Below are 20,643 nucleotides of genomic sequence, written 5' to 3'. Positions count from 1 at the left end.
AATTAAAGCTAGATTTAATTTATTTTTGGTCCGCCTTTAGTTACTATGTTTCCCGCAGTTGGAGTCAACTTCCAGAAGAGATCAGATGTGCTTAAACACTAGTCACATTTAAATCTAGACTCAAAACTCATCTGTTTAGCTGTGCATTTATTGAATGAGCACAGTGCGATGTCTGAGCTGATTGCACAATATTTTATGCATAATTATTTTCTGTTTTTAACTGTTTTAAATTCCTGTTTTATTGTTGTGATTTTTTATGATTATTTTACTTCCTTTTAAGTTAAACACTTTGACTTACCACTGTGCATGAAATGTAGAATGTAAATAAACTTGCCTTGCCTAAGTGTTACCTATATTACATTAAAACAGAACATTGTTGGATTTTATTAATTTCAAATGACTTGTTCAATTTTACATTTCTAACTTTTCGACAAGCATGGGAATCCTATTCTACACAATAAATGTCTATGCATTTCATTATTTGTTTAGAAAATAGCTAAGTAGCTGTGTAATAAACAAGTTCATGTCCAGTCTGTTGGTCATAATTGCAGCAAACAAACCCCCTTCAGAGTTCAAATCAACCCTTCGCTTTTATTGCAGTCCTGATCACCCTGTTGATGTATATTTCACACTAATGACTGGATATTGTGTCTCATGCATCTGAACCTTGCTCACCTGGTTTTCAGACAGCCACATTGCGGTCATCTGGTTGAGTTTAGTGAAGCTGTATGGAAGATTCTTCAACCTGTGAAGAAAGAGGACAAAGAGCACTTGAGTACTTAAAACTTGATTACCGTACGACAAATAAGAAACAAGTAAGAATGATAGTATGCTAAACTAAAATAAAAATGGGACATGATTTAATAAGAACACAGTAAATTGTATCAAGGCTTATAAATACAGCACAGAGAGCTATATTTTCCAGCCTGTTGAATCACAGCCAAATGCGTCTAAGTGGTTCTCTCAGAAAAATGTTAAAGTAATGCCTCTTAGCCACCAGCCGCGTGGCCAGATTGGAAATGTTTGTCACTGAAAGATTTCATACGTGAAGATTGTCAACTGTTTGTTAATTTGGTTGGACACTTATAAAGAAAAATTATTGTCCTTGGGTCAAAACAATGCACTATGACTTGAAAAAGGTAGTCATTTTGTATAAAAGTTAAATTATTATTAGAATTTAGCAGGTGATGTTTAAGCATACGCTGCAGGCTGTTATGTGATATGATGCTCGGCACAGAGGCACGTACTTGTTGTCGCTGAGATTGATGACCTTGAGTTTCTGCATGTTGCCCATCTCCTCCGGCAGAGTCTCCAGCTTGTTTGAGTGCAGGAAGACAACGGTGACGTTCTTCAAACTGCCCATCTGTCAGATGCACAAACATACACATGAAGATGCACAGCCCATATCTACTGGTCGATGCTTTGATCGGACTGCAGGATCGATGCGGTCGAGACTGAACCATCTTGTAAGAGTAGGAGTTTGTTCAGATTCAATTCAATATAATTCAATATCTAATACACATTGCACTGGTTAAGCTAATTCACAATCCTGACATGTTTCGCACAAAACAAGGCTCTAATGGATATGGTCTATACTGGACTTTAAAAGCATCTGAATGCGCTGTTAGTACTTGATGGATAAACTCACGCCTCAACTGGATTATTGATTTAACACGCTATCAATTGTGATATAACTTTCCAATGTTATGGACATCGGCAATCTTTGATACTGTCAATATGGTTACCTCGATGCGGTTTCAGCTGTTCGTTACAAAAGCTATGTATTCATACAGTGTTCAGTTTGTTCATACAGATATGTATTCGACTTCAATCTGCTGAATGAAGAAAAAGTTTCAAGACTCACAGCTAAGCAAATGCTACAGTCAATCCCAAACAGTGGCTGTGAATGCAGCACGGACATTTACTGAGAGATGCCTTTTAATTCTCGGCACTTTATCTTTTCATGTTGGGATTTTTTATTTATAAAGTATGTATTGTGTGAGAAAATGTCAAGTAAAACATGAAAAAACTAATGTCCGAAGTTTTAGAGTATTTTAGGGAAATTATTTATTGGTTATTGGTAAGGATTAATTGACAAATCAGAAGAAAATAAATGCATTTAATGAAAAAAAAAAAAATCTATAGAATTATCTATTAATCATAAAAACAATAATTGTTAATATTTATTTAAACACAGTGTTTCCAGTAAGATCTGTGGGGCATTTCATATAATTTTATCAGCAAAATTAATACTTTATCACTATTTCCATTAAAAATAAATGCTTAAATGTTGTATCATTATGATTCCTGCATAAGTTTAATAAAAAGAAACTTTTTAGTCATTCTTTGCGAATCCGGCTGACTGAATTATTAATAATAAATTGTTAAGAACAATTGGTTTTGTGTATGTTATAGCTATTAAAATCAGACTTAAATCCCATCCTGCACTATTTATAGATATATTTTTTTTTTACATTAAAATGCATGGTATTAGGGAAGTTAAAGGTCATTTGTTGTGGTCTTAAATCACCTCAGGAGGCATCTGTGTGAGCAGGTTGTGATCTGCAGCAAAGGTCCGCAGGTTCACACACTGGCCGGTGGTGGACGGCAGCGCCTCGATCTCATTGAAGCTGCAGTCCAGCTCATCCAGAGTCGTGAGTCTACAGAGAAGAGAGATCACTCAAACTCAGCAGTTCCCCGCTGATGCACTATAGAAATCTGTTATATGAGAAATTGTGTGTGGTCTTTAATACACTAAAGCACATCAAACTCCACAGGCCTCTATTCTGATGCTTCTGTGATCAACAACCTTGATTTATTAACAGGCTGACGTCAAACATTTTTCTAGTATGACTAACAAAGCAGGTGTGCTGAATAAACCATCAAACCAACAAAGAACCAAGGCCGAATGAATCTGACTTTCATTTCTGAGAAAATTAATTTATCCGTGAAAAACAGTTGTGCAACTGTTTATAAAGTTTTGCAAGCACTGCAATAGTGTTGAGGAGTAACTATCCAAAAGTTTTGCATGGGTTCTGAACCAGTGGATCTCAATCCTGGTCCTGAGAAATAGCCCTGAGAACTCAGATGCATTGTGAAGACAATTAAACCAGCTGTCTGTGTTCACTGAAGTGCTTATTCTGTCCTACAGCAAAATAAATCTTTTCTGATCCCTTGTATAAACTGTTGATGGAACTGGTTGGCAGAGAAAATGCTTTTTATGCCAAAATGCCAAATAAAAGAATAAAAGAAATGTGTTTAAGAGAGAGAGAGAGAGAGAGCGTTTAAGAGACGATACAGAACAAGAGACACTGACCACTGCTAAACTGAAAATAACATTAACATCTAACTGATTATGACGTCAATCAATCATGTCCTGTCATACTTAAGTGATCAGGAATTCATGTGGTTTCTTCACTTATTTAAAATGAATTTGATGCGAGTTTCATAATCTAAAAGATACAAAACGCTCATGTAAAATCAAATGTATTTTATAACTTATAACATAAAACTTCCCAAGTATAAAAACATAAACAAACAATTGAAAACTAAACGTAAAACAATTTTGAATGTTTCTTTTTTTCATCTTAGAACCCCAAAAAACATGGACAGAAGTTTGGCCCGCCAAAGTATGGACAGGCCTACTTCCAAAACACCCCAAAAAAAAAAAAAATGTATATACATATATTTACTGAGTGGTTACACATTACAAAAAAGCAGCCATATCAGTGTGATGGGAAGAGACAGTGAGACTAATGAAAAATGAATGGTGCTTAATCAGTGTGCTTTACAATCCTGGCTGGGATCGAAACTGAATCCTTGCAATCACATATTCATAATCCCTCCTGGCATATTATCTTAACCCCGGACTATGAAATCTAATCGGACATCAGGGATAACCGGCATGATTGGAAACGAGCTCAAAGTAAGAGATGGTGAGAATCAGGTACAACGGCTGGCTTCTTTTTTGATGAATACCACAGTGTGTTTCTCTCTCTCTCTCTCTCTCTCTCTCTCACACACACACACACACACACACACACACACACACACACTCCCTCTCGGTGAGCCCATATGGATGTGCACGTCCCTCATTCACACACCCGTTACGAAGCCTTCTGTCTGTATCTCGCAGAGGCTTATGGGTATTCTCATTTACAGCATTCACTCAAACAAAATGTTGGTCTGGTTCTCATTTAAAGCTACTGTGTTATTCACTTGACTACTCAATACATCATCACATGAGCAAGAGTGTTATTTCTCTGTGACTTCCTTACATGCATCATGAGGTTTGAGAGGTAATTTGTGATGCTTAATACGATTCGACTGCTTTCAGCTCTCGTGTAGCACTTGTAGTTCACATTGTTGTGGAATTTATATCAGTTCTGCACATTTCTCACCACAATCAGCACAAAACATGAAAAAGCATGCAAATTTAGTGTGAGTACACTGATGGGCTATAGAGAACTGGGTCATGGTTTAGGCACAGCTCATCAGATTGCGGTTTAAAACGGTGCACACTTACCCTCCTATCGTGTCAGGCAGGTACATGAGCTGGTTATCATCCACCTTCAGAGTGGTCAGTCTTTTCAGAGAGCCTGTGGAGAGAGGGAGAGAGAGAGAGAGAGAGAGAGAGAGAGAGAGAGAGAGAGAGAGAGAGAGAGAGAGAGAGAGAGAGAGTTTGTATTGCAATCTGCAATTTATGCATGCAGACGGAAACCGTTCCATATCCACTTCACTCCAGACAATGAGACAATCAATCTCACCCATCTTGAAGAGTTTATTAGAAATTGATTCACAGACTAAACACTTGCCTATTCAGCACTTTCCACAGATAGGGTGCAAAAGTTCACCTAAACTTTTCCCATCTCAAAATATGGTCAGTATAAGCAGATGCTTAACTGTCAGAAAATACCGACCGCCAAGTTCAGGAGGTCGAAGTATTGCAAGAACTGCATTATTTTCCATTTTATATGAATTTTGCACCAAAATCTGGGATCTCATGACATTTAAAACCTTGCTTTATATGACTTCAAAATTTTTCTAGACACACACATTAAATAAACATTATTGAATTTGTGGTCCAGGTTCACCTCTACCAATGAGGTTTAATGATGATAATTACTTGATACAGCTGAGATGGTCATAACCCAGAGGTGAAACCGGTCAGATTCACCATCTTAAAGGTGGTGGTCAGATCAGAGACACTAGCTAAAACTAGCTACTTAAGTTTTGTCTATGGTAGGTAGTCGCTAAATCTCAAAGAGTGTCCAAAAAACTGTCAAAGTGTCCCCCGACTCATGGAAAGCTCTTGCAATGAAGGAATCTCTAAACTGGATTCATGAAGTGTTGCCTGCTCACTACTGCCTGTCTGACTGGGTCATTCATTAGGTAATGAGATCGTGCTACTGCTCTACCCATAATCCTCCTGTTCATTTACACATCTAACCTGCTCATTGGTTTCAAAGCAGATTAGAGTTGAGGCATGCAGGATAAACCCGTCTGATCTGAAGCACTGTGTATATTAAACATGGAGCTCATCTTTGTGTTTTACCTATAGACCCCGGCAGCTGCGTCAGAGCGTTGTTGGACAGCAGTAGATCCTGCAGGTTTTCACAGCCGGATATCTGCTCGTCAACCATGTCCAAACTGTTTTTGGACACGTCCAGGTAGCGGAGCTGCTTCAGTGTCCCGATCATCTGCACACACATGACTCTCCGTTACTCACAAACAAACAAATTTTCATTCGTTTCTGAGAAAAGTTGAGCAAAAGCGAGAAAGTTGAGCAAAAGTGTGAACATCTTGCTTTGGGAAAAATTCACTGCTTTAAAATCTCCATTTCAGTCAGATGTGGTTGGTGAAGTCAGAGCCATATACTTGTGGGCAGTGCTCTCACATACTGGCTTCTAGAGTCTAAACGGGTTCCTCTGAAGGGAAAAAGATGGAGAGAAGCAGTGGAGAAGCGGAAACGGGTGATTTGAGGAGATGGAGGGATACGCCTGAGAAAGATAGATGAGAGAAGCCAAGCGTGAACGGACTCGATCCATTTCTCTCATGCTTGAGGGCAGACTGTGGGCTTGTCCTGTTCTCAAACACTCTCATCCTTCAGAAGCTCCTTTCCAAGAACAGACCGAGAGCTCTCACAAATACTTTTCCAAAAAACTTTTTCCATCAAGATAAGAGTACAAGAAATAGGGCTCGGATTTCTAGCACAGGTCCAGTACAAAACTAATGTTTATAGGCCAATTTATTCACCAAATTTGGAGAGACTACAGAAGGGATGAGGATAAAGAAGTACAACGGTTCATTCATGAATTATTCAGTTTTGATGTGATGGTGATTTTAAATGGATAGTTCTTTTAATTAAAGATTTCAACTGAAATTGAGGTCCTAAGCGATTCATAAAATGCATGTCAGTGGCTACCGTTACTTGAGCATAAAAAATACAAGCAAAATAAAATGAATCTCAACGGCTCCTTATGATATACCGAGGTGTTATGAGGCAAAAATATCGGTCTGTGCAAGAAACTGAACATTATTTACTGCATTATTACCTGTGATCCAGATCCCAGAGCCTCTGGTTCTTTAGGTAAGTTCATTTCAATGAACTGGTTCAAATGACAGATCCACCAGTTTGCTTACGTAATCACGCAATGACGTAACATATACACAATTATAGTATCAAAGCACCCAATAATGATGCGAAACATGGATGTTTTACATGACTAAACAATATAAACTGAATAAACAAGTCTTAATTATTTTTACATTAACAATGAGAAATCATAAAAACGTTAATTTCTCCCTTTCATTGAAGTGCTGGGTTCACGTATGTGCAGATCACCTGCTCATCTGTCCTCATCTCAAAGACAGGCAGCCATTGACTTCACCAAGGAGCACAGTTTCATTTAAATATCTTCTTCATGGTTCAACTGAAGACTTAAAGTCGCCTACATTTTGGATGGTCTTAGGGTAAATCAATTTCAAGCAAATGTTTATGTTTGGGTGAACTATCCCTTTAAGTGAACATGAGTAAAACTGCAAAGGACAAGGAATTTTGAACTTCAGATGCACTTGGGTGACGCCCAATTAGAAGCGATCTGCCAAAAGCTGCAATCAGCGCCTGTGTGTGACTTTGTGAGAGACACTGATGTTAATCTCCAGGAGTGAGAGCCGCTCTTCTGGCTGGGGTGTAAGAAGCTTAATCAAAAGCACTAATAATGAGAGAGAAACTGAATTCTGCAAAAAGACGGGGCCATATGTTGTGCAAGGACATGCCATCAGTAAGCTGGTCTCTGTGGTCAGACAGAAGGAGGTCAGGGTGCCGCCCTAATATCCGGGCTATTTGGAGGTCAGTTTAAGCAGACGTGTTCAAAAAGATGTTCTAATCCGAATCCTGCCAGCGAGGCCCACAGTTACTGTCAGTCTGCCCTCAGCGGCAAGCTAATGCCTTAATTACAACCTATTTAAAAATAGCTGGCAGAGGAGGAGAAGTACAGGGATCCTGAAGAAATGTTTAGGAAGATTTTCTCCAGCTGCTTTGGATGTCTACTTGTCTAAACTGCGATGCACCCGTGACAAACAGCAGCTAGAAACATCTCATTCCTCATTCATGAAACATCAGCAGAAAAACTGCCTTTGGAAAACTTTCATAAAACTATCCAGCATCAATGCAACGAATGCAAACATTCCACGTTAAACTTGAATTCAACAATTTACATATTAAAGATTATACAAATGATTAACATAGAAATGGTTTATTCCTATGCTTCAAAAATAGTTAGCTCAATTTAGCATTTTACATGAAACACGAAAGGATGGTTTAATGGATGATTTATATTTAGAAATGTGCTATTTATCTCATTCTTGAAACACGAGCAGAAAATTACGCAAATCATTTTTATAAGCAATTTTTATGTTTGCACGTAATGATTTTATGGTGATTTACGCTGTATAAAATTAGCTGGGATTTCAAGTGCAACATGAACAAAATTCACATATAAATAGTTTAATGAACAGGCAGCTCAGTTTAACTATTAACATACGAACCATCAAAGAAACAACTCGTGCAATAATTGTTTAAATAATTTCAATTTAGCGATTCGTGATTTTTGTAAGAATGGTTTCACAAATAAATTCCTTTTAGAGATTAGTTTTCCAAAATCTTAATTCGTAAAACCACTGTTATGTAATCTTTTGCAATCATTAATGTTTTATTGTGATTTAAAATGTATAAAATTTGCCTCATCTAGAAATTCACATTCAGCATGATCGCAATTTACCAAAAAAGTTTACTCTGTTAACAATTACAACAATTTGCATTTCAACTTTACATTGAAATGAACTCACATAAAACATAACTGCAACAATTTTCCTAAGAAATGTTTAACTAATATTTTATGTATTAATTAGCTTAGTTAAGCATTTTGTGAAATATAAATAATAATACAGAATGGTTTAGCAAATTACTTCGCATTTTTTAGCATTTTACGTAAAATATGAATGCATTTAGTGTTTTAGATTCAATATGAATATAAGCATAGTAGAGTTGTACTCTAAAAATAAATAACAATTTGCACAAAAATACACAAAAATTAATTTCAAGCATTATACAGTTCAAATAAGTCATGCAAAACAACAACTTTTTTTTGTCATTATGCATTTTTTTTTAATGAAAAAAAGAAAAGGACAAGAAAGCACAAAGAATGAGTGCAAGACTCACCCCTGGTAAAAACGTCAGCTTATTTCCATCCATCCACAGCTCTCTGATTCCTGTAAGCTGCTCCAACACTTCAGGCTGGAGAGAAAGAAAGCACAATTCAGTTTCACATCCTCCGTTAGAGGAAAGCTGCCACTACTTTCAGTGAATATCATTAGAGGAGAAAGATGTGCATTAGCTGCAGTCTTACAGAGACAGACTGTCAAACACCTGACTGCACTGAGAGCTGACTGCAGTAATGCAGGTGATACTCACCACTTCAGTGAACTCATTACTGCCCAGATCCAAGCGCTCCAGCTGGGTGAGCTTATGCATGCTCCTGCAAACACACACATACACAGTTTTACTAACACTACTAGCCATGGATTAAGCACATTTTAAGCGTTGCACATAAACATATCTGAGCACTCATTGGTATTTACAGGAATACATCAGACAGGCTGGTCACAACCACAACTTGTCTTTTTAAGACTGTGCACAGTGACTCCCCAGGGCAAATAAACGGCCCACAAAGACATTTACTGAACGAGTAGTTACTGCTAATCCACATTTACTGTCAGTTTTAGAGCTATGCTAGACAGACATCAACCCCCAGCTTCACATAAAATCAGAGCCAGTATATAAAACAAAAAACACACCCTAATATATCCTCCAACATCATGTTTATACTTAAGAGGTCAAGCTATGGCGTTTATAGATGTTCAGCAGCCATAATTGAACAACAGTAATATATAAATAAAGTTTCGGATCAGTAAGATTTTTAATGTTTTCAAAGACGTCTCTTCTGCTCATTATGGCTGGATTTATTGGATCAGAAATACAGAGAAAAAAAACAATACTTCGAAATCTTATCGCAGTTTGAAGTAATCATTCATCATTCATTTAAAATGTGATTTATTCCTGTGATAAAAGCTGAATGTATTTCAGCATCATTCCTCCAGTCTTCAGTGTCACACGGTCCTTCAGAAATCATGCTAATATACTGATTTAATATCAATACTGGAAAGAGTTCCTTGGAAGCAATGAATATAATATATATATAAATAAATGTAATTACAATGAAGTTTATTGGCCTTTAATTGCAAGCGAATATGTTAACTAGTTTACTTTGTTGTTAACTTAACATATTTTTAAGCTGACTACTATCAAAGATTTTAACTAAATGCTTACAAATCACTTTAAGTATTCAACTGGGCTTATTTTGCAGAATGCTGTATATCTATGTGCGTGTTTTCAATCTTTATAACACGTTCTCCTGTTCCAATCTGCTTCTGCAATCTCAGTATCTGCGTCAATCACTGAACTAACATCATGTAGTCGGGTAGGTGTGCTTCAGGGCAGGGTGTGCTTTAAACCGCTGCTGACGTGGACCTGGACACAGATCAACAGCCTGCGGGCGTATCCTAACCCTGGAACAGCTTGAAGACGAACTGATACACAGCGCTGGGAATTGTATTAACAAATGGTTATAAAAGTGAAGGCAAACTCTGTTTTTTATATAGTGGATCTTGTACTGAAAGACACACTGATTGTTGGCCTAGAGGATTGGAAGAGGGATTCATTCATCTAGGCCTGTGTGAAGCCAGCCAAAAAACTCCCTGACCCCCAGAGTGCTGAGCAATCCACAGCTCATTAGAAACACAGACACACACATCATGAGAACAAACCACACAGGGAACATCTGAGAGGACGGGGCTCGATGTCACGTTATCAGAGCACAGGGTAATAATGGTAAATGAGTAAGCCATGAGTCCGTCTGCATTCCTGCTGTACTTCCTGATCCAAAACAGTCCATGTGTGTTACATCTAATATTTCTGAAGACAATGTGAGTAGTGCAAACCTAAGATGTCACTATATAGTTGCTAGGGATGTGTTTTTGTCTGGTTGACAGTGTGTTTTATTGTTGCATGGGTCTTCTAGGAGCAAGCTCTCTGTCCTATAAAAAACTGCCTGCCCTCAAAGACTCCATGGTATTTCGGCCTCTAGATATGGCTCAGAAGTTTAATGTAGAGTCTAAAGATGCGGTCACTTTTACATTCATTTCAACAGGACTCCATGCAATCATGGATGAAGTTAATTGCACTGAATTCACCGCACTGACCAACAGAAAGCTGCTCGGTTCGACTAGCCTTAGTGCTCAATTCTGTGAAAATGTGGTCAATATCAGATTTCTTTCCCAATCGCACTGCTATGATACGAGCTCTTATGTTTTGTTGTCATTGTAATACTTCTGAGTCCTGACACGTCACTGTCCTTCCACTAACTAACTCTGGCAATGGCCTAGCTAACTTTGGCTAAGTAAGATCTTTGAAGTGACTCCCATGAGCGCAGAAATGCAACAAACGTTTAGTACTCCATATGGAAGTGGCACAAATCAGAAATGAAGAAGATCAGATTCCAATGCGGTTTGAGCTGTGTTCTTCACGACAGTTTTTCATCACACTAGGTGTTTCTCAATGTCAAGGAAGGATCCTCGGAAGCCAGTATTTCCAGGATGCTACGTCATCGACATCCGTCGAAGGACTGTTCCAATGTCGAGGATCCTCGGAATTTCAACCAAGGACTGAGTCCTTCTTTCGAAGAATATCCCATACACAGGAAAGGATGCATGTGTATCCTTCACGCTCTTCGTGCTCTCAAATCACCCACAATCCTATGCGCGCAGCTTTGCTATCTAACGTTAGTTCAAATATTCAAAAATGTCTAACGTTAACGTAGTCGGAGCGTTAACGGTTTTTATTTACATAACCAAACATTTGTTATAACTGTAGTAAATATAAGTTAAGTTTGACGTTTAAATGGCAGTACAAATTACTACCGTATTGATATTGTAAATTATACAAATACAAATGCTTAACTGAACCGGACCTGTCATTTAACAATTGGTTGCGTCAGCGGCATTTCTTTTATAAATAACTAGTTAAGTTGTCCAAAGTAATTTAATGATACCATCACAGCGTTATTCAAACGGACCTTTTCACTGACGTAATGACGCAATTATGTGCACTTGCTAGCCTGTTTTATTTACGTGTTCTCCGTATGCTAAAGAGGAGTCTCACCTAGCCTCTGAAGGAAGTGACTTGGAAGGATCAGTCCTACCAAGGAGTATCCTTGACATTGAGAAACACCTACTGTCATGAGAAAAACAGATCTAAGTCACATATGGGCTAAAATCTAATCAGATTTGGGCCACATGTTCCACGTGTGCTTCATACATCACTACACTATTGACAATGGATGATTTTTTAAAGATGTCACAAGAGAATTTTTGTCTGTTTTATCATCCACCATGTAAAAAAAAAAAAAAAAAAAATCACCAAAAAAAAGAGTGCTCATATGATGCAATATTAGCTCCAGAGCCAGAAATGATTTTAAAACCTCTCAGCATGTCACTTCAGAGCCTCTTACGTAAGACTGAACAACATGATGCCACAGAGGGACAGAGAGAGAGCCGTTTGTATGTATTTATAAAGCGATTACCAGAAGGGGTGCAGCACTCATCATCATTTTAATATTTTAGTAATTCAAATCAATCCCAGAAGGCCACTTACTTTGGCAACATCTTTAACTGGTTCTCCCGCAGCTCCAGAATCTGCAGTTTGGTTAGTCTGAGCAAACAGAGGGAGAGAAAATATATAGTGCTTGAATACATTTTTCAACTGGTTTAAAAATGTTAAGTAGCAATGCTTTTCAAGATGAAAATTCTTTTTTAGAATAAAGGTGCTTATTTAATGTCCCAATACTGGTCTAGTGACTTACTACACATTCAAAATATACTGTCCTCTTTTTCGTATTGAGTAGAAGTATGTAAATGGTCGTCCTCAGGTGACCTTCCAGCAAGAAACAGGAAGTGAGCTGCATGCTGCGTGATCATCTGAAGTCTATTTCAGGCTGTGGGTGCATGTTTATTATGTTAAAGAGTACTGCTGCACAGCAACTGCACTGCATTTTCATAGGAATGCACGATTCCTGAGGCTTTAGATATGATATGAGCTCCAGGAAACATTAGGAGGTGCTTTCCAAGGAAATTTGGCATGTGTTATTTTAACTGATTAACAGCTGCCATAAATCAACAGGCTTGATGAACCTGTTTTTCATGTCTTTGCAAAAACACTTTCAGTGAACGGGGAGCAGTTTTGTCTGTTTTATATTTGAATACTCTGGCCAGTTCTGAATCTAGAATCTGTCTGATCTGAAACAGGAGCTTGTGTGATCTTGTTCTGTCTAGGACTGTGTGTGTGTGTGTGTGTGTGTGTGTGTGTGTGTCTGACCTGCCGAAGCTGGCCGGTAGGAACTCGAGGAAGGCATCGTTCAGGTAGAGCTGGGTCAGGCTGAGGAGCTGCGTGAAGCCTTCTGGGAGTCTGCAGACACACGAGGGTTTCATCATTACGTCACAGACAGAACACACACACAGTTCATCTCCGCTGGCTGTGGACTTACTTTGATATAGGGTTCACACTCGCTTCTACCACGGACAGGACTTTACAGTTCTTGATATTTTCAGGAAACTCCTGGATGCCTGAAATTTTAAAGAAACAAAAAAATGATTACTTTTTCAGTTATTAATTGCTGGTTTTATGTTTTCTCTGGTCTTAGAGAAAACACTTAATCTGTACCACAATGGACTCCATTAACACTTCTTCATTAACTACATACAATAAACATACAAACACATCATTTATAATTATGTTAGAAATTCTATTTACAGATTTCAGCTGTTATATATCTGTGAGTCTACAAAAAATAAAAAAATAAATCAAATAGTACTTGACCTACACTACCTGTTATTTTTTTTTTCACTTTAAAAAAAAAGTATTTTGCTCGCCAAGGCTTCATTTCCATTTTCTTTTTTTAATAAAAATGCAGTAAAACAGTATTATTTTGAAATATTGCTACAATTTAAAATAACTATTTTCTTCTCTTCCTGTGATCAAAGCTGTATTTTCAGCATCATTCCTCCAGTCTTCAGTGTCACATGATCTTTAGAAATCATTCTGATTGACTGATCTACTGCTCAAGAAACATTTCTCATCAGTGTTGATGCATTAACAGTTTGACTGCTTCATATTTTTGTGGAAACTGTGATAAAGTACTAGACAAACGTTTGTTGCAAATAAGATAAAAAAAAGAAAGAAAAAAGAAAAGAAATGAACACTTTCATTCAGCAAAAACGCACTGAGTGAATTAACTGCGGCTATTTTGAACTTTCTATTCATCATTGTTCCCGCAAAAATATTAGGCAGGAAAAACTGCTTTCAACAGAGATTAGAACTACTAATATTACTTGAGCTCCAAATAATAGTTCATAAACTTTATATACATGTAGTATAATTTTTATGCTAAATATTTCAGGGGTTTGGGACTAGAAGTATTATCTAGAATCAGAATTTGAATATGCCAACATAAATAACTGAATTTGCTATTCAATATTTGTGCCCCACTTAAGTAATGACACTTAAACAACAAGGTCTCTATCAAAATCGACCACCACAGAAAACTGCAACCTAACGCTGTTTTTAGAAATGCAGCATTACAGCTAGACTGCTTACTTCCTGTCCTACTAACCACAAGAGCTGGAGTGTGACATTAATGTTATCTTAAGATACCTTCCCTCCAACGCACTCAGATGCAAACTAAACCAGCGCACGCCACACATAGCGAACCACACACACACACACACACACACACACACAATGTGACTCTGCTAAAAATGACACAAGTTCCGGTCGGGAAGTCAGCATCAATTTAAAGTCATGTAAACCTGCAAACGTATATCTGTGCAGTAAGGGCTGTGAAGTGATGTGTGCAAAGCAAATACATGCTACAACCCATATAACTTCTGTAAAACAGACTGCTCGACAAGAAGAGAGAGACAGGATGCTGAGGAACGTGTATTAATAATGTAAACAGGGTCTAATGTAAATGGTTTTTATGTTGACTTTGTTTTGGTTAATTTGATTTGATTTGAGTGTGATCTATACACTACTCTTCAAAAGTTTGGGCTCAGTAAAAAATGTTTTTATTTCTTTAGTATTTATTTATTTTTTTAATTAATGAATACTATTCAGCAAGGATGCACTAAACTGATCAAAAGTGACAGTAAAGAAATTTGTATAATGTAACAAAAAGTTAAACTAATTCTATTTATCAAAAGTTCATCAATATGGTTTCCACAAAAACAAAGTGTTTTCAACACTGATAATAAGAATAAAAATCATTATATTAATTTTAACATATTTAACAGGTAGGCTATGTTATTTTTATTTTCACAATACTACAGTTTTATTTTTTAATCAAATAAATACAACTGACTTCTTAGTGAACCCTACCTTTTAAACACATATAACCTGTTTGCAAATATATATAATTTTATTGTTATTCAGTCTCATCAGCCCTTTTTTTATTTATAATTTTATTTTTTTATAAAAAAATCTTTCAATGCTTAAAATATGTACGTTTAATGCAGCTCATGTAGTTTCAATTAGATAGATATATATATATATATATATATATATATATATATATATATATATATATATATATATATATATATATAATTTAAGTTAAATATCAATATCATATCATATATTTTTAGTGACAAGTACACATTTCCATTGCCAACACTTAGTGTCAGATACCTTAAAGGGATAATTTGGTTATATTTGGAGATATTTGGAAGAATGTTTGTAACCAAACAGATCTCGGTCCCTATTGACTTCCATAATAGGAAAGAATATATAACATGGTAGTCAATGGGGACCGAGATCTGTTTGGTTACAAACATTCTTCCAAATATCTTCCTTTGTGTTCAGCAGAACAAAGAAACTCATACAGGTTTGGAACAACTTGAGGTAGAATTTTCATTTTTGGGGGAACTATCCCTTTTAAGACATTGCTATTGCTACATTGCTATGCCATTGCTACACTTTCTATGCTATGACTGCTCCACAGACTTCTTGTTGCAAATTTTGCTCACACACACACACACACACAAACCTGGCTCTGAAGATGGACACACACACACACACACACACAAACTTACTGACACACTCAAACACAGGCTCACACACTCAAAATTCAAAAAGACTCACTCACACACAGACTCAGACACACACAGGCTCACACACACACAAAACTGGACCTGGAGGTGGACACACACACACACACACAAACCTGAACCTGGAGATAATAATAATATAATGTCTAGCCTGGTTGCTGTGATATCCGTTGCCATGATTGGAATGACTGATCGCGAGAGGAAAAAAATGACGTTTTAGTCGCATAACATCGGTTAATGAAAACGCCGTAATTTCGTTTTGTTTAGCGATATTTAGAAAAAAAATAAAAAAAGTTTTGCGCGAATCTGTAAAGGAAACGCAACACTAACTTCTCAGAGTTATGTTGAGCAACAGTGTTCATTACTAAACATTCAACTCAAGATTGATTCTGGAATCTTCGCTGGGGGAATAAGCATTAAGCACCGGTGATCGGTCCTCTAACAACGCATGCTCATGTTTTGATTAAGATCGTGTTCGAAGAGGAGGAGCTAGTCGTGCGTGCCTCCGATGTCAGTTTCTATCCTCTCAACATGGAACAACATTTCTAAAGAATGCTTTCAGCACCATGTTGAATCAATGCCATGTATAATTAAGGCAGTTCTGAAGACGAAAGGGGGTCAAACACAGTGTTAGTATGGTGTCCCTAATAATCCTTTAGGTGAGTGTGTATATATATATATATATATATATATATATATATATATATATATATATATATATATATATATATATATATATATATATATATAAAAGTCAATCTAAATCACTACTGTTAGGATGTAACAGCATATTACATAAAAAAGGTTTTGAATGAGACTTCCTGTGCTCGGCTGAGCTTGTCACTGTCTGTCATTACTTTATCAGATCCTGCAACGCACCAGTTGAAAGATGAAGTGATGTGTAAACACAGACTCAGAGTTTTGAGCATGTGTTTGTAGTGTTGTGGTCTTCGCTCATTCGCTCAGAACAGCACAAACTGTTTCCAGTGACATATTTCTGATCGCCTCCACAACATCAAATCGAGTGCGGCCCTGTTCCAATCCCTAGAGAGCTGCTGTCTAGATAGGTGTGTGATCCCACAGAACACAATCACATATTTAAAGCTGCTAGATGAAGCAGCACAGTGGTTTAGAGATGTTAACATGTTGCTAAACTAATAGCGTAATACTACAAAACACATTGCATTGCGTGTTTAATTAGAATGAAATGCTGTTAATTTTGGATTGTCGAATTGTAAACCAATGAACAACACGAATGTTAACTGACTAGGATTGGCAAGTGTGCAGGCTGGAGTTAATGAATTGTGTGTTTCAGTGTAAAGTGTAATCCAAAGCGTGGAGCTGGCCGTGATGAGTTGAGTTACAGCAGATAAGAGGTCAGTGAGGATATCAGTGTGCCTCGGCTTCGGTCCGATAGCGTAACTGGACTCCAAAAAGGAAAACGAAAGAGGAGATGAACTGGCTGCGTTTCTTACTGTTCTTGCTGACGTCGAGCTCCCTGAGGTTGATGAGGTTTGCGATGCCGGGCGGCAGCACCGCCAGGTCGTTGTCTGGTAGACTCAATCGGTAGAGCATCTGGCAGTTGAAAAGTTGCTGTAAAGAACGAGAAAACTTCATATTAATATGTAATGAGCAGTTGGATTTACTTCAAAAACTGTAAACACTCGTAGACATTAATTGTAACCAGCATGCATTTTACAAGACATCCAGGCTGGCTGAAATATTGAATATTCTTCATATAACTTTGCTAGCGACATCAATTAAGCAACACAGTGAATACTGCAATGATCTGACCCCATCTTGTCTAATAACTTGCAAATATGAAAGAGCTGGATGTTGGGCTGATGTTTTAGTAATGTAATGATGTTTGATTCATTCAGTTCGAACTGTCGATTATGATGAATTGCTTCAAAACTTTGATTCACTGACTCGAAAGTATTTCTGTAAAGATCTTACTGCAAATATTACTATTATTGCTATGTTTTGTTATATTGGTGCATATAAATGAGGAAAATATAAACATTTTCTTATCCCCATCTACTGAAATAACTTTTTCTTGCATCAAATTACTCCCATTTCATGGAAGCGCATTTCTGAAAGGTAAAAATACGTAATAGTGGTCGACCAATGCCTATGCTGATATCTTGGGAAGTAACAGTATTCTGGGAAGTTTTTGTGCATTGGGAATCATATTTTTCAAATAAAGCCAGGGTAACCCTCATTTTACATACAGCACACAGTGAAAATGACATGAATATGACAGGGGGCGAATGCATAAAGCGCAGCATTATTTGAAATCACGAGTTTAAAGTGTATAGCATTCAATTTAAACAGAACGACCGTCACAGAGAAAACACGCGATCATGCTGGATAAAAATACACACTTTACAAAATCTCACAGCTGGATTCAACTGAGCTTGCAAGGTTTGTCAAATTAAATGTTCATAAGTCATTCAAAGTTTTCTTCAAATTATATAAATACGTATTTGCTTAATGCTGATGGCAAATGAAAAAGTATTATAATGTTTGCCTTTCTATTACTAATAGGCCTAATATAAAATAAATTGTTATAATACTTTATGTATACATTAATTCCTGATTATCTATCTATATTAGACAGAACTGTTAATGATGACAGCGAACGAGAGAGAAAAAGTAAGCACTGCGTGCACTCAGCGCAGTCAAAATAAAAGTCCCACTTCTAAAATATCGGCCAAGCAGAAAAACATATCGACTGATGCCGATATTTGAAAAATATATAGGCTCATATATCGGTCGACCACTAGTACGGAATAATGGATTTTTAACTTACAATTCTGATAAAGTTAGAAGTGTAAGTTTAAAATCCATTATATCTCACACGTATTGGTGGTCGACCGATATATCGCCAGGGTCGCGTGTCAAAATGATGTGGTTTTTTATCAGAACTGTCAGTTAATAACAATTCATTTACGACTTTCCTTCAGACAGTTTAGAGTTTATATCTTACAATTTGTAGTTAACATCTCACAATTCTGAATTTATTCTGAAAACAAGTTTATATCTTGCAAAATGATTCTTAGAATTGCAAGTTTATAACAATATCTCATATTTTGTTAAACTGATGGTTGTCGAAAAAACCAATTCAGAACAAATACATAAGTAGTTCAATGTATTTATCTATCTAGAATACCATAACAAGGCAAAAACGCATCTGCTGTAAGCAAATCTACCGCTTGTAAACAGCATGCCAGTAACAGACCAAAAATGTTATTGTTTCATCGACTAAGCACTGATTGTACTTTTTGGAGACATGCAGTGTAAGAGTGTCTGTGGTGCACTCGTACTTTGGGCAGCTCCTCGATCTGGTTGGCGTCGAGGTAGAGCTCCTCTAGGGTCTTCTCGAAGCTGAAGATCTCTTTGGGGACCTGCTCCAGGCTGTTGTGTGAGTAGTCCAGCGAGGTGACGGGCTCCTCCTCGCCCCGCAGGCAGCGGCACGGCACCAGCCGCACAAACAAACTCCGCTTGCTGCTCATCCTCACCACAGCTCAGGCACTGGACAGGAGAAAGAACATGATCAGCACCTCATGAACCTTAATAATTCATGGACACCAACACTGGGATACAGGATAGCACTGACAAAACAGCTTGGTTTACAGCTAAGATGAACACGATGAAGAAAAAAAACCTGCTTTTTATGATTCCTAATTGATCTTGAGCAGGTATTATTCAAGTAGGTGATGGTTATTTAAACATTTTGTAAACTTTTTAAAATAAAGGACTCATTTAGCTTTTTTCTTTTGGCAAATGTCATGTGTTTTTTTTTGTGTTTTTTTACAAAAGATTTTCATGTTATGACTGTGAATGTGTAACAGATTAAAATTTAACCAAATTTTTCAACCAGAAAAAAACTAACAATTACGTTGATTTAAACAAGTAATATAATAGTTAACAAAAATTTTTAAAACTTTTTAAAAAACATTTGATAATTGAAATAATTGTTAAAGAAATAAAAAAAGATATATTTTTATATAATTCTATTTAAGCTAGTTGCCAAGTCAACTAAAATAACTAAAGGCCCGTTCACACCAAGCACGATAACTATAAAGATAACGATAAAGATATAATTCTAAAAATCGATATTTTTAATATAAAAAGAATAGCACAGTCCACACTACAGCTATAACGATAAAGGCATAGAGAAACGGTATTGTTGGAATCATTTTCAGAAGGTTTTTTTTCCATCGATGAACGATACAAACATTGACATCCAATCAGAATCCATCATACTATAACGAGCTCGAGGATTTAAAGCGGCAGACGCACGTACGCTCAGAATAAACAGAAGATATCGTTCGCTGGTGTGGACGCTAATATCGTTATCTTTATAGTTATCATTCTTGGTGTGAACGGGGCTTAAGTCTTAAATAAAGATTAATAAAAAACTATACAGACATATATAAAATAAAAATGACTGAAAAATGACAAAAATAAAACAATTATTAAAACCTTTAAATTAAGTTGAAAAAAGAAATATAAAAATAAAAGCTGATTCTAAATATGACTAAATGATACAAAAATGATACAAAAATAACACCGTATTAAATCATAAAAAGATTTATCATGTGTGAAAACTGTCCATTTATGAAACTGAATTGAGTGTCGTGAAAATATTGTATAGAATTACTAGAATTTAAATCTGCTATTTATTATCATAAAGATTTTTGTCCTGTCTTTGACAGTTGACAGTTGCTGACTGAAATGTGTGCTGTTAAAGTTTTACACATTTTTTCCCCAATGAACGTTTCCTTCACTCATATTGTTGGCGAGATAACACTGGTTTGGACATAAAGATACCACTAATACAGCCAACAATTACTCATCATC

General features: G+C 36.7%; 1 protein-coding gene across 2 annotated transcripts in view; it reads right to left on the bottom strand.

Annotated features, from left to right (window-relative positions):
* LOC128021501 (erbin) overlaps nt 1-20,643 on the bottom strand; it is an 80,193-nt gene that overhangs the window by 20,900 nt on the left and 38,650 nt on the right. For both annotated transcript variants that reach the window (XM_052608760.1, XM_052608759.1), the window contains exons 2-13: nt 19,104-19,311; nt 17,253-17,370; nt 13,161-13,239; nt 12,992-13,081; nt 12,272-12,328; nt 8,975-9,038; nt 8,723-8,797; nt 5,555-5,699; nt 4,526-4,598; nt 2,531-2,660; nt 1,248-1,363; nt 676-745 (exon numbers count right to left, since the gene is read on the bottom strand). In XM_052608760.1, the coding sequence (XP_052464720.1) occupies nt 676-745; nt 1,248-1,363; nt 2,531-2,660; nt 4,526-4,598; nt 5,555-5,699; nt 8,723-8,797; nt 8,975-9,038; nt 12,272-12,328; nt 12,992-13,081; nt 13,161-13,239; nt 17,253-17,370; nt 19,104-19,292 (1,206 nt within the window). In that variant the 5' untranslated portion in view covers nt 19,293-19,311. The remainder of the gene's footprint in view (nt 1-675; nt 746-1,247; nt 1,364-2,530; nt 2,661-4,525; nt 4,599-5,554; nt 5,700-8,722; nt 8,798-8,974; nt 9,039-12,271; nt 12,329-12,991; nt 13,082-13,160; nt 13,240-17,252; nt 17,371-19,103; nt 19,312-20,643) is intronic.

Source organism: Carassius gibelio, chromosome A10, assembly GCF_023724105.1.
Source record: "Carassius gibelio isolate Cgi1373 ecotype wild population from Czech Republic chromosome A10, carGib1.2-hapl.c, whole genome shotgun sequence".
NCBI classification, from domain to species: Eukaryota; Metazoa; Chordata; class Actinopteri; order Cypriniformes; family Cyprinidae; genus Carassius; species Carassius gibelio.
The sequence above is the reverse complement of the archived record's forward strand: the minus strand, read 5'-3'. Positions and strand labels throughout refer to the sequence as shown.